The sequence below is a fragment of the Artibeus jamaicensis genome, unplaced genomic scaffold (assembly GCF_021234435.1).
Source record: "Artibeus jamaicensis isolate MK-2021 breed Jamaican fruit bat unplaced genomic scaffold, CSHL_Jam_final contig_482, whole genome shotgun sequence".
NCBI classification, from domain to species: Eukaryota; Metazoa; Chordata; class Mammalia; order Chiroptera; family Phyllostomidae; genus Artibeus; species Artibeus jamaicensis.
In genome coordinates this window covers 14847064-14862993 of record NW_026521857.1, presented here as the reverse complement: position 1 = coordinate 14862993, position 15930 = coordinate 14847064, and the positions used below count along the sequence as shown (strand labels likewise).

Sequence of the window (15930 nt, the reverse complement as noted above, 5' to 3'; positions counted from 1 at the left end):
GTAGCAAGATAAAGGCAGTTACCTAAAAGGGAGGTCCCATAAGACTGTCAGCTGATTTCTAAACATAAACATTTCAAGCAAGAAGGGACTAGCATGAAATATTCCAAGTGATGAAAAGCAAGGGCCTACAACCAAGACTACTTTACCCAGCAAGTCTAAGGAAAAGGTACTCAATGGGCATGGACAACAGCATGGTGATTGTTGGGGGTTATAAATTGTAATGGAAAAAATACAATGAAAAAATACAATAAAAATTTTGATGGAGAAATAGAGATTTCCAGATATGAATAAGCTACAGGAGTTTGTTACCACCAAACTAGTAAAGGGTCTTCTTGAAGAAAAAAGAGAAGGAGAGGAAGGAGAAGGAGTAGAGGGAGAGAAAGAAGAGAGGAGCCTAGTTAAAGAATAAAATGGCAATAACTTCATACCTGCCAATAATCACTTTAAATGTAAATGGCGTAAATGCTCCAATCAAAAGACAAAGTGTAACTGAATGGATTACAAAGCAAGACCCATATACTTTGTATGTGCTCTCTACAAGAAACCCATCTCAGAATGAAAGATCACACAAACTAAAAGTAAAGACATGGAGAAAGACATTTCACACAAATGGAAATGAAACAACAACAAAAAAAGCTGAGGTAGCAATACTTATCTCTGACCAAGTAGACTTTAAAACAAAACTTTGCAGTGTGCATACGTTTTATTGAGTTGTACATTTGAAACGTGTATGGTTTTGTGAACCAATGTTACCTCAACAAATTCAACTAAAAATTTCTTAAATAAAAGTAAAATAAAGGCTATAATAAGACACAAAAAAGGCCACTACATAATGATAATGGGAGCAATCTAACATGAAGATACAATTTTTGTAAATATTTATGCACCCAACACAGGAGCACCTAAATAAGTTAAGCAAATCTTGATAAACATAAAGGGAGACATTGATAGTAACACAGTCATAGTAGGCAATTTTAACACCCCACTGATAACACTAGATATATATTCCACAAAGAAAATCAGCAAGGAAACAGTAGCCTGAAATGATACACTAGATCAAATGAATTTCACTGATATCTTCAGAGCATTTCAGCCCAAAGCAGCAGTATACACATTCTTTTCAAGTGCATATGAAACATTTTATAGGATAGACCACATGTTAAAATTTAAGAAGCTTGATCATATCAAGCATCGTCTCTGACTGAATCTAGAAATCAATCACAGGGAAAAAAACAGAAAAACATACAAAGAGATGGAGGCTAAATAACATGTTACTAAACAATGAATGGGTTAACAATGTGATCAAGGAGGAAATCAAAAGATTCCTTGAAACAGTCCTAAGAGGATCTGTTACTCCAAGAAACAAGGCCTACCCCAAGAAATAAGAAATCTAACTTTAAACAATCTAATAAACAATCTAATCAAATAAACAATCTAACTTCATACTTTAGAAAACTAGAAAAAAACAAAGTCCAAAGTGAGTAGAAGAAAGGAAATAATAAAGATCAGAACAGAAAAAAACAAGAGTCTAAAAAAAATAGTACCAAAGATCAATCAAGCAAGAGCCAGTTCTTTGAAAAAATAAACAAGACTGACATCCTTTAACCAGACTCATCAAGAAAAAGAGAGGAACCAAATAAATAAAATCAGGAGTCAAAGAGAAGAAGTAACAACTGACACCAAAGAAATACAAAGAATTTTAAGAAAATATTATGAACAACCATATGCCAACAACTAGACAGTATATAGGAAATGGATAGATTCCTAGAAATGTGCAATATTCCAAAACTGGTTCAGGAAGAATCAGAGAATCTGAATAGACTGATTGTACCTAGTGAAACTGAAGCAGTGATCAAAAACCTCCCAACAGACAAAAGCCCTGGACCAGATGGCTTCACAAGAGAATTTTACCAAACGTTCAAAGAAGAACTAATACCTATCCTTCTGAGACTATTCCAAAAAAAATTCAAGAGAAGGGAAGACTCCCAAGATCTTTTTACATGGCCAGCATTGTCCTAATTCCAAAAGCAGATAAAGACACGACGGGGAAAGAAAATTATAAGCCAATATCCCTGATGAACACATGTGCTAAAATCCTCAACAAAATATTAGCAAACCAGATTCAGCAAAACCAATGGATGTTTCTCTCTCACGTCAATCTTTCTCTCTCAAATCAGGGTCCTCAGGTGAGGATTAAAACATATGTATGTTTTTATGTGTGTGTGTGTATGTGTGTGTGTGTATTTTTTAATTTAACCAAGGATGTAAAAGACCTGTATGGGAAATTGTAAGACACTGATGAAAGAAATTAAAGGAGATACAAATAAGGGGAATCAAATATGTGTTCAAGGATTGGAAGAATTAACATCATTAAAACATCCATACTACCTACAGCTATCAGTACACAAATGTTTACAGCATTTCATAACAGATGAGTAGATAAACTGTGATATACCCATACAATGGATTACCACTAAACAATAAAAAGCTACAACATGGATGAATCTCAAAATAATTTTGTTGAATGAAAAAAATCCACTAAAGAACAGTACATAGTACAAGATTCCATTTCTATAAAATTCTAGAAAGTGCAAACTAATCTAGTGATTGAAAACAGGTCAACGGCTTCCTGAGGATGGGAAGTGGCATAATAGATATATTAATTTTCTTTATTTTGATTCTGGTAATAATTTCATGAAATATATATATAAATAAAACTATCAAAATATATACCCAAACTATATGTATTTTTATTATGTCAATTGCATATCAAAAAAGCTGTTAGAAATGATCTCTTATTAGCCTTAAAGTGAATGGTGGTATATACCTTGACTGAACACAAAAGGATGCTCTTCCAATAATTCTTTTAGTGATGCCCTAAAGAGCTTTTGATAACACAGTAAAAGGATGCAGAGTCCAGAGCACATATTCCCAACAGAGTAAACAACTATTTCATAACCATCAACAGAAAAGGATATTTTGCCTTCTATGAATAAATTTATGAAGAGATTTCCCATTCTAAAACATAAATCTGACATCCACCCACATTAAATTATTTTACCACTTAACCAAAGGGGATTACTTAAGATAGTTTAAAACAAAAATGGTTTCATTTGCCTTTAATTTTTTTCTATTTTAGGGAATATTCTATATTAAGAAAGTAAATATCTAAAGCTATCTGACCCAGAAGAAAATTTCGGTCCAACTTTCATTTTAAGACTAATTCTTCAAAAAAAGATGTGCATAATGTTAAGTAATTATGATAAACAATAAGCCAAAACCAAGAAAATAAAATTCTACATATGTGCAAATATTTAAATTTTTGATTATGGTATATATACACATGTGAATGGATGTGGTTCTATGATAACTGAAGAGGGAAAAGCCAAGCAACTTCACTCACCTATTTTGTTCCTCCAGTTTAGCCAGGAGTTCTAAGTCATCTGGACTCAACTGTGATGGGGAGGAGGGTGAAAGGGCTGGCGTCGACAGTGTGGTGGATGAGGATGTAGTGTGTAATGAAGCAGATGGACTTGCCACCTGACTTGCCATCTGACTGACAGTGTATGATACTGTGTTCTTCACCCATGAGAGAGTAGAACTCAGCTTTTCTGCAACCTTGTCTGTCGCCACCTAAGGATAAAAATAAAAGTTACATGTATTTTAATTAGTTTGTATTTAGTTCTTGGTATTTATTACCAAGAACTTGATAATGTTACCTTTTACCTGGTAATCACCATCAAGTTACTCTCTTTGAGATGATAAGAGTAAAACATGTTTTAGTATTAATTATCCTAAATAACATCCAGCTTTTGGAATGTTTCAGTTCCATGGCATGAACAAACTAAATGTGTGTTCCAAAATACAGGTTAAAATCCATCAGGGAGTGATAAAACCAATTTCATAGGTAACACTAGGACTTTTTAAAAATAGAACAGAACATGTTAATATAAAGATACATTATATTATGAAAATTTTGTTTCAGTTACAAGTACTAAAAACACAGTGGTACCTTCAGTACTCGTCGTTACTTTGTTCTGGAACCTGGGACAAGTGCAGAAACCAACGAGTACTGAAAGGTCGCAGGTCGGGGCACATGTCTGGGTTGCGGGCCAAGTACCCAGTTGGGGGCATTCAAGAGGCAACAGATCAATGTTTCTCTCCCTCTTTCTTTTTCCCTTCCCCTCTCTCTAAAAAATTAATAAAATATTTTTTTAAACCCCATTAACATATACACACAAATAAAAATCGTATCCATACTATCTTGGCAGATACTATTATCCTTTCAGGTTGCCCTAGGCTTCCTCACCTCAGTACACACAGAACTCTCTCTATCCCCCTATACCCACTTCCACCACGTCAACTCAACAGGACAATTCAATGTAGGGAAAGGAAAAGAGATTCTAAGGTCATAGTTATGCAACTCAATGTGAAGCTGAAACTGCAAAGACAAAGATTTAATTACAAGTGCTGAATAGGAGCAAGAGTTTAATTAACCTAGAGATAACTTTATTTCTTTTCATTTTCAATAACTTTCCCCTTTTAGAACTTAGTTCCTTTGGGAATGGTATTATACAGGATATCAGAGGGTGCTTACTACCGAGGAAAGAGTCCCCAATAAAGACAAGATAAGTATGAGACCCAAGGAAAAGAATCTTGGGACAGATCATTTAGACTTCCTGGTAAAAGAAATCCTCATTAGGGCAAAAGACCAGATAGGAACCATGGAATAATTTAGCTAGAATTACCGTTATGCCAGGAAATGGTCAGTGCCATGGTAGACAATAAGATCGCCTACTATGATTTGTTACCCTACTGATTTTTTCCACACAGTTACAACTACAAATTCAAATGTGAAGATGGAACTAATTTGATCTCAAGTGTACACTATATTTTAAGACTAAAGACTTATGTAAAATTTATAGAAAAATGTTACTTTTTACTAATATCATTAATTTCAAAAATACATATAACTTTCAAGAATTAGAGCTTTCAATTTGCATTATATAAAAGTCCTCTGCTCAAGATAATTGCAGCAAAGGCAAAATTCTTTATTATTAAAACATTTTAACTTGTTATTTATTAAAAGAAATAAATGTATCATACCCCTTCTGCATAACGTAGCAACCAGGTTCCATTTAGAGTCAGAATGACCAGGGGCACAGTCCTGGCACCCTTTCCACCTTGCTAAAACAAGATTTAGTCTTAACTATGGAAGAAAGCTCAGCAACCCATCTTTAAATTTTAAACTCTTAAATATAACTGGAGCATTTAATTGCAGTTGCACTTTAATAAAGTTTAATATCCATAGTACTAGAAATCCCACAGGACTGAATTTTTTTTATATATCATCATGTCCCATTTTTCCTTTACTTTTCCAAATGCCCACTCTGCTGTCTCTAAGCCTCTTTTCCTTCATCCTATGGTAAACTAAGGTCATGAAGACATAATAAATCTCACAATGCAATTATGTCACAAAGTTCCTATCCACATCACAGAGGTGTTATGAAATTATTTTTAAACATTAACATACTTTGAAAAGGTTAAAACATTATTAGAAGGGCCTAGTAATCATACACACAAAAAATATAGTGTATAATTCCATGTCCAGAACAGGCAAATCCAGAAACAGAAATTAGATTAGTGGTTCAAGGGACCGGGAGACAAAGAGCAGGGGAATGACTGCTAAGGGGTGTGGGTTTCTTTTTGGAGAGATGGAAATGTTCTGGGATTGGACTGTAATCATGCTTATACAACCTTGTAAATATATACCAAATGCCACCAAACTGTATACTTTAAAGGAGTGAATTCTATGGTATGTGAATTCTATCTCAATTTTAAAAGGGCTTAGTCAACCTGAAAAAGCTACATACATAATGTATGGTTCCAACTATATGACATTCTGGAAAAAGCAAAACTATGGAGACAGCAAAAAAGGATCAGTGGGTGCCAAGAGCTGGGGAGAGGGGAGGAGCAAACAGGCAGATACAGAGGATTTTTACGGCAGTGAAAGGACTCTCTCTGATACCATAATGACAAATACTTGTCACTATACATTTGTCCAAACCCACAGAACGTACAACACCAAGAGTAAACTGTAACATAAACTATGGACTGTGGGTGATTATGATGGGTAAATGAAGGTTCATCAATTGTAACACATGTACCACACTAACAGAGAATGCTGATAAATTGGTGGCGGTGCGGGGGGCGGTGGCAGGGAAATCTCTGTACTTTCCACTCAATTTTGCTATGAACATAAAACTTCTCTAAACAAGTAAAATCTTAATAATGCAGTAAATATAAAGTTTAGTAAAAGCCTTAGATATTACTGCAATATTTGAATATCTCCCATGAGAAAAAAATCAATTTTATCATTGTTGAATTAGCTTGTTTTATATCAAGGCTGATTCAACAATTTAGCATTATATTTTTTTTCTTAGGCTTTTCACATCACTTAATATTATCTCAATTGCTCAAAATTCTGTAGGACAGGTAATGTCTTCATTTCAGAGGTAAGAAATCCAAGGTTAAGATCCTTTCAAAAAAAAGAAAAGATCCTTTCAAAGACTTACTTACCTCTTACTTCAAAATGGATCAAAGACCTAAACATAAGAACCAAAACTATAAAACTCTTAGAATAAAACATGAGAAAGGCTTAATGACAATGATTTGGCAATGATTCCTCAAATACAACACCAAAAGCACAAAAGAGAATTTCATCAGAATTAAAACTTTTGTTCATCAGAGGACACTAACAACGGAGTGAAGAGGCAACCCACAGAATGGAAGAAAGTACTGGCCAATCATGTATCTGTAAAGGGAGTATATCCAACTAAAATCAACAATAAAAACAACTTGAACAACCAATTAAAAAATGGGCAAAGGACTTGAACAGAGATTTCTCCAAAGATATACAAATGGCCAATAAATAATGTAAGCATACAAAAAAGATCCTCAACATCACTAATTAGGGAAATGCAAATCAAAGTCACAATGAAATACCACTTCACACACATTAGGATGGCTATTATTAAAAAAAAACATAACAAAAACAGAAAATAGTAAGTGTTGGCATTGCTTACAGGAATGTAAAATGGTGCAGCTGCTATGGAAAATAGTATGATGCTTCCTCAAAAAATTAAACATAATCACCAAAGGATCCAGTGATTCCACCTCTGAGTATATACCCAAAATCACTAAAAGCAGGGCTTTAAAGAGATATTTGTACACTGAAATGCATAACAGAATTATGGAACTTATGACATACGCTACAACACAAATGAATCCTGAAGACTTCAGATTGAGTGAAGTAAACCAAACACAGAATGACAAATATTGTGTGATTCCTTTTATATGAAGTACCCAGAGTAGTCAAATTCATGGATACATAAAGTAGAATGATGGTTGCCAGGGGAGTGGGAAATGGAGAGTTTAATGGGTACTTTGCCGATGGATGATGATAACAGTTGTGCAGTAATATGAATGTACTTAATGCCACTGAACCGTACACTTGAACATTGTAAATCTGCCCTGGCTGGTGTGGCTCAATGGACCGAGTACTGGCCTGGGAATCGGAAGGTCACTGGTTTGATTCCCAGTCAGGGCAGAAGCCTGGGTTGCAGGCCAGGTCCCCACTTGGGAGTGTGCGAGAGGCAACCCGATTGATGTTTCCCTTATAGTGATGTTTCTCTTCCTCTCTTCCTTCCTTCCCCTCTCTGAAAATACAGAAAATCTTTGTTAAAACCATAAATAAATAAAAATAAAATTTAAAAAATGGCAAATCTTGTATTTCACAATTGTTTAAAAAATTTACTTCTTCATTCCTTAGACACTGACCCTTGAACAACACCTTTGAACTGCAAGCATCCATTTAAACGTGGATTTTTTCAATAAATATATACAGTCAGTCCTCTATATCCCCACGGTTTTACATCTGTGAATTCAACAAGGATCAAAAACAGTATTTTCAATCCTCTGATATAAAGAGCAGACTGTATGCACTGTTCCACGCCATTTTATGTAATAGACTTGAGCATCCATGAATCTTGGTATCTACCTACTTTAACCTCAACAACCTATGGTATATGTGTCATAGTACCCTTATATTGTTATATAACTAACCATTTAGATATACTGTCTCTTAGTTCCTTAAGAAATAACAAGATTGTTTGTCAATAACAAGATTGACAATATTCATACTGTCACCCAAAAACAATATAATAGGTCAAAGATACTACTCTACTTTTTATGAATCTTCTTGATGATTTAAGAACAAAACTATGTGAATAGTAGGTACTCAAATAATACTCCCTTAATAACTTTTTATTTTGATTGTTAAATAGCACATTTCAATGAATATAACTCCTATTCGAATTTTCTTTTGCAGCTATATACACTAGCAATTTTTGATGTTTTGTACTCATTCACCAAAAAATGTTAACATATAAACTAGGCTAATGGCTATTAAAACAACCCCTCCTGCTAAGTTTTTATTGGTTATAAAAAAGTATAGATGAGCAACATAAGTAGATATCATCACCAGATGCAAACAGGGCAGGGGAGAGGGACCTACAGAATAATTTTTACAACATATCTACAGCAGACTGTCTTTTCCAAATATGGCCTGTATGAGTTCCACAGGACTGTTGGTGGTTTGCCAGCATTTCTTAACATTTCCTAGCTTGTAGCTGCAGCACTTGAAGCACTTCTCTCTACCTCCTTTGTCACATGGCATTTGCAGGTCAGGTGTCTGTGGCTTCTCCTCAGATTATATTTACAACAATCCTATTTCCAAATAATGTCACAGTAAGTGATCCTGGGGGTTAGGTCTTTGACATACCTTTTGAATGGGACACAATTCAACCCATAACGTGACCACATTCCCATCTCACATCTTCCCATTCAGTGGTGGAATCTATGTCCCCTCCTTTTGAATCTGAGTAGAACTTTCTGACTGCCTTAACTAATAGTGTTTGTCAAAAGTGATTACCAAGGCTCATTCTTAGAACCCAACCTCCAAGCTGTTAAGAAGCCTAAACAAGCCCAGACAGAAACCACATGGAAAGACCAAATGTGGATATTCTGGCTAAACAGTCCAGCTGAGGACCCAGCATGAACCACCAGACATAAATGTGAACACACCATCAAATGATTCCAGGCCCTACATAAAGAGCCAACACCAAGCCTGAGGGTCTTCCCAGCTTCTCAGACTCACAGGTATTATGAAGCAGAGTCAAGCCCTCCTCATTACGTTCTGTCTAATTTCTGAACCACAAAAGCTATGAACATGCTTAAATAATTGTTCTAAGCCACTAAGACTCATGGTGGTTTGTTACATAGCTATAGTAACTGGAACACTATCATTATCTCACAAAAACAAAATGAAATATTGTTTTGCACAGTGGCTGTTCCAATCTCCAATCCCACCAACTGCAAAAGGGCCCCCCTTTCTTCACATCCTCACCAGCACTTGTTGTTTGTTCATTTATTAATGATAGCCACTCTAATGGGTGTGAGGTGATGCCTCATTGTGGTTCTAATTTACATTTCTCTGATGATTAGTGACACTGAGCATCTTTTCATGTGTTTTGGGGCCATCCGTATGTCTTTGAAGATAGGTCTATTGAGTTTTATAGTTTTTCTCATGTAGACTTTGTACATATTTTGTTAGATTTATATCTAAATATTTCATTTTTTGAAGGGTTATTATAAATGGTATTGTGTCCTTAATTTTGAATTCCACTTGTCCATTGCTGATATGTAGGAAATCAACTGACTTTGGGTATCATAACCTTTTTCCCTATAACCCTACTATAATTGCTTATAAGTTCCAGAAGAGCTTTTTAATCTAATCTTTCATATTTTCTACATAGCCAATCATGTCAAGTAAACAAAGAGTTTTATTTTTCCCCTTTCCAATCTGTATACCTTTTATTTCTTTTACTTATCTTACTGCATTACCTGGGACTTCCAGTATGATATTAAAACACAGTGGTGATAGGAAATGTCCTTGCCTTATTTCTGATCTTAGTGGAAAAACTTCAATTTCTCACTGTTGAGTATGATGTTAACTGTACATATTTGTATAGGAGGATGGACTACCCCCCAAATGAAAATGTTTTCTAGGGGTTGCCCCTTGTAGTACAGGCTTCCTAGGAACCCATCTGTATCAGTGTACTACCTGGTGGTGTTGTGAGAGCCTGTATTTGGCTTCAGCACATTTTTTTTGAAGACTCTTTCAAAGTGTTTGCCCATTTCATGACAGGTGATTTATGAGCATACCTACCCAAATTGCATCAAGTGTTCAGCAGTTTTTGACCAAAAGTGGCTAACCCACCTTCCCTATTCACTTGATCTCACCCTAAGCCACTTTTTTTTGTTTCCCCAGAGATGAAAAAGTCCTCAAAGGGAAATGTTTTGCCAATGTGGAGAAGGTGAAACAAAAAGAAGGTGGAAGCACTAAGAGGCATTGAAATCAACAAGTTCAAATGCTGTTTGGGGCAGTGGGACAAGTTCTCAATAGGTGTATTGCATCAGATGGAGAGTACTTTGAAGGTGACTGAAGTTTAACCATGTGATAATACACAATTTTTTATAAATAAATGTTGGGGCTTTTTGGTCCCCCCTTGAATATTCTTTATAAAGTTGAAAGAGTTCCCCTCTATTCTAGTTTGCTGAGTTTTTATTATGAATAGGTGTTGAATTTTTATCAAATCCTTTTCTGCATCTATTGATCATGTGATTTTTCTTTTTAACCTGTTAATGTAATGGATTACATTGATCAATTTTTTCAAAAACTTAAACCAGCCTTTCATAACTGACATAAATCCCACTTGGCCATGAAATGTCATTCCTTTTATACTTTGTTGGATTCAATTTGCTAATAGTTTGTTGAGAACTTTGTATCTCCCACATTCATGGAAGATTTAGGCCTGTACATTTTTTTTTCCTTATAATGTCTTTCTGGTTTTGGCATTAGGGTAATGTTGACCTCACAGAATAAGTTAGAAGTATTTCCTCTACTTCTGTCTTCTGAAAGAGACTGTACAGAACTGGTATAATTTCTTCCTAAGTGTTTGGTAGAATTCACTAGTGAATTCATCTGGGTCTAGTGCTTTCTATTCTGAAAGGTTATTAATTTTTAATTCAATTTCTTTAGTAGATATGGACCTACTGAGGTTGTCTATTTATTGTGCGAGTTTTGGCAAATTGTTTCTTTCAAGGAATTGGTTTTATGGTCCAAAATGTGGCTATCTTGGTGAATGTCCCATGTGAGCTTGAGAAGAATGTGTATTCTACTGCTATTGGATCAAGTAATCCATAAATGTCCATTATATCCAGCTGATTGATGGTGTTGTGAGTTCAACCATGTCCTGTCTGCTGAATCTGTCCATTTGTGATAGAGGGTATTTATCTTCACTTATAATAGTGGATTAATATATTTCTCCTTGCAGTTCAATCAGTTTTATTTTTTCCTCATCCAAGGACATTGTTTTCATTGCTTTTATAGAGTGAGGGGGAGAGAAGACGAAACATCAATGCAAGAGAGAAGCACTGATTGGTTGCCTTCCATACACACCCAGACTGGGGATCAAACCCGCAACCTAGGTAGGTGCCCTAACTGGGAATGGAACCTGGAACTGTTCAGTTATAGGACTATACTCCAACCAACTGAGCCACACTGGCCAGGGCAGTTCTATCAGTTTTTGGCTCATTTAGTTTGATGTTCTGATTTAGGTACATACACTTTAAGAACTATTATATCTTCTTGGAAAATGGACCCTTTATCATTATGTAATTCCCCTATTTATCCCTCATAACTTTCTTTGGTCTGAAATCTTCTCTGATATCAATATAGCTACTCCTGCTTTCTTTTAATTACTGTTAGCAATGGTATGGTTTTTATGTCTTTCTCCATCAATTTATTTTTAGTGTACATGTAGTCTTATAAAACAAACTTCCTGTAGACAACATAGTTGGACCTTGTTTTCTGATCCACCCTAACAATCTGTCTTTTAATTTGTGCATTTAGACTACTGATGTTCAAAGTGCTTACTGATATAGGTGGGTGAGTATCTCTACCACACTCATTACTATTTTCTATTTGTTGCTCATGTTCTTTGTTTCTATATTTGTCTTCCATCCTTATTTTGCCTCTTTTGGTTTATATTGAGCATTTTATATCATTCCATTTTCTCACCTTTCTTAGTGTATCAATTATACAGCACCCTCCCTTATCTACCATGTCACTTTTTATGGTTTCAGTTACTCCTGGTCATGTACAGTCTGAAAATATGAAATGGATACCCCCCAAATTAACAATTTCTAATAAATTGTGTGCCATTCTGAATAGTTCAATGAAATTTTGCGCCATCCCACTTCATCCCAATTGTGATGTGAATCATCCCTTTGTGTATGCTCTCTGCCCATTAGTCACCTGGTAGTTGTCTGGGTTACCAGATCGACCACTGTAGTACTACACTGCTTATGGTTACAGTAACCCTGACAGCAACCTAACAGTATGTTAGAATGCCTACGTCATTCAGCTCATTTCATTGCATCAAACAGGCACTATATCATCTTACATCATGATAAGAACGGTGAATATAGTACAGTAAGATATTTTGAGAAAGAGACCACATTTACATACTTTTATTACAATATATTATTTTAATTGTTCAATTTCATTATTAGTTGCTGTTGTTAATCTCTTACTATGCCTAATTTACAAGTTAAACTTTATCACAGACATATGTATCATAGAATATATAGGACTCAGTACTATCCAGAGTTTCAGGCATCCACTGGGGGTCTTGGAACATATCCCCTTTGGATAAGGGGGGACCACTGTATTTCTCTATTTTACTTTTCTTCATGGTTGCCCTAGAGTTTGCAATATACAATTACAGCTACCCAAATCCTACTTTCTAATAGGACTATACCACTTCATGGGCAGTGTGAGTGCTATATAATAAAATAATCATAAATCCTCCCCCTCAACCATCCCTGTACAATTACTGTCATTCATTTCACTGACACATCAGTATGCACATACACATAAGCATACATAATCAAATACACTGTTGATACTATTTTAAGCAAACTATTATCTGTTAGATCAATTTAAAATAAGAAAAATAAAAGTTATTTTACATTCATTTGTTCCTTTTTCATGGATCTTCCTTTTATTATATTGATCCGAGTTTCTGGCCTATATTATTTTCCTTCTCATAAAAGAACTTTTTTAACACTTCTTACAAGGCAGCAAATTCCCCAGATTTTTGTGTGAGAAAGTCTATTTCTCCTTCACTTTTGAAGGATAATATTGAAGGGCACAGAATTCTAAGCTGTTTTCTTTTTTTCTCTCAGCACTTTAAATATTTTAGTCCACTCTCTTCTTGCTTACATAGTTTTGAGAAACTGGGTGTAATTCTTATTGTTGTTTGTCTATAGCTAAAGTGTGTTTTTCCTCTGGTTTTCAGAATTTTTTAATTTTATCTTTGATGCTCTGTAATTTGAAAATAATATACCTAAGTGTCATTTTTGGCACCTATGCTGATTGGTGTTCTCTAAGCTTACTGGATGTATGATTTGGTATCTGACATTAATTTGGGCAATTCTCAGTCATTTATTGTTTCAAATATTTCTTCTGTTCATTTCTTTCCTCTTCTCTTTATAGAATTCCCATTATGCGTAAATTAAACCTTTGGTGCTTGTCCTACAGTTTAGGATATCTTTTACTGTTTTTTTTCTTTCTTCCATCTTTTTTTCTCCCTGCTCTTCGGTTTTGGAAGTTTCTACTGACATATCCTCAAACTCATAGATTCTTTCCTCAGCCATGTCCAGTCTACTAATAAGCCCACCAAAACCATTCTTCATTTCTGTTAACAATGTTTCTGATCTCGAGCATTCCTTTTTTGGTTGTTTTCTAGAGATTCTATCTCTATGCTAACATCGCTCATCTGTTTTTGCATGCTGTCTACTTTATTCACAAGAGTCCTTGGCATCTGAATCACAGTTGTTTTAAATTCTTTCTTTGATAATTCCAACATCCCTAGTCTGGTTCTGCTGCTTGCTCTATCTCTTCTCTGCACAAAATCATCTGTAAATGGAATCAACAATGTCAAGGGTCCCTAAAATGGAGTCAGGAGGCCATTAGAGAAGTCAGGCTCACACACATCTACACACCTGGATTGGGTTTGGGTTTCTGGACTCCCATCCTTGCTGTAGCATATGCTGAAACTTGCCTCCAACTGTTTCCATGCCAACAACTTACCTCAGCATCTCACCAACCAGACCTTACCAATCCTTTGGAACTAGTAATCACACCATGTTAGAGAGCCAACAGGAAAAGTTTCTTTAGTTATAACTTTTGGTTTTTTGCCTTTATTAAGTTCTAGCTTTCCTGGAGCACATTTCAGATTTTTTCCCTGAATTTGGGTCTCCTAGATTCTAATCCTTTAAGATCCCCAATAAATTTCCATTTCCATTTACTCAGTTCCTCCTTATTCAACATTACATAGTGTCAGAAATGGAATCCAAACTGACTTACCTCTTCCTCCAGTGTCACTGCAGGGTCAAGTAAGCTACCTGCAAGAATCCATAGTGCTATTGTCTCCTTGGTGGTCCTAGGCCATCTTGGTAAGTGCTCTTGGACCCAAACCTCCTGCCTTCACTTAGGTTAAGGCTTATCTGGTAGTTTCCTGCTACGAGCTTTTGTCTACATGATTTGACATACCCCTCTGGTGAGTAATTACTCTTGTTCCTCTGTCAGACTAGTCATTTTGTAAAATGGGAGCTCACGTTTTAAGGTAATGGTTGCTGAACAGCCACCTTCTAAGAACTCCTGCCGGATTTTTGTTAAAAAAAATTATGGGCCCTTGTCTTGCAAATTTCTTTCTCACTGAATTATGATTACCTGGGATGAATTACAGCTAAACTGGCCAACTTGAGGCTACTTAAAGATTCTTAAACTTGTTTACCTGAGCAGTCAATTAGAAAATCATGGCTCTAAAATAAAACTGAATGAAATGCCTAGTTGAATTGGTACCTTGAGGTTTTCTAAAATATTCAGGACTCTAAATTAACTGCAGAGAACAAATAATTAAAAGAATTAAGAATGGCTTCTGAGATGTCTTCTCCCCCACTGCCATTCTGTCTCCTTGTGCTCAAGCCCTGCCTCCAGCACCTTATTTCTTTTTCCCAGACCCCCAGGAAAACCCACCCCTTTAAATTCAGATGCTCGGGACTTCCGCCAAGATGGAGGCGTAGATGGAAACACTGTGCCTTCTCGCACAACCAAGTTTAAAAACAACAAAGTTTTAGTAACAAAAAAACGCAGCCAAAACACAGAAAATTGAACTATACGGAAGTCCAAGAACAATGAACCCTTCAGCCAGACCAGTAAGAGGGGCGGAGCCAGTGACTGGTGGAGCAGGATTGCACAGGAAAATTCGACCAGACCCAACCAGGAGCACGGGTGGTGGCTGGTGGATCCCAGGTGTGGGGTTGGGATGAGCAGACCCAGTGAGGGCGTAAGGCGGCAGGCTGACCGCGGTCACACATTTGTGCACAGATAAACCAGTGAAGGAGCAAGCATTGAGACAGACCGTGCAGGCCCCAGTGGCAGGAAGCAGCAGAGGGGACAGCCATTGCCCCCTCTCTGACCCTGCCCCCACAAACACCATCACAACCCAGCGACCTGGGTGGCCCTGCCTTGGTGAACACCTAAGGCTCCCCTCCTCATACATAAAAGGCATGAACAGACCAAAAATGGCTCAAGAAGAACTCAAGGCCCCAGAGGCCATAACTCTAAGTGACCAAGAAATAGCCAAACTTTCAGATGCACAGTTCAAAACACTGGTGATCAGGATGCTCACAGAACTGCTTGATTTTAGTCACAAATTAGAGGAACAAATGAAGGTTAAA

General features: G+C 36.1%; 1 protein-coding gene across 6 annotated transcripts in view; it reads right to left on the bottom strand.

Moving 5' to 3' along the window:
- EVI5 (ecotropic viral integration site 5) overlaps positions 1-15930 on the bottom strand; it is a 231629-nt gene that overhangs the window by 151494 nt on the left and 64205 nt on the right. For all 6 annotated transcript variants that reach the window (XM_037162019.2, XM_053668269.1, XM_037162021.2 and 3 more), the window contains one exon: positions 3404-3633. In XM_037162019.2, coding sequence (XP_037017914.2) covers positions 3404-3633 — 230 coding nt within the window. Of the gene's footprint in view, positions 1-3403; positions 3634-15930 lie in introns of those variants that run through there.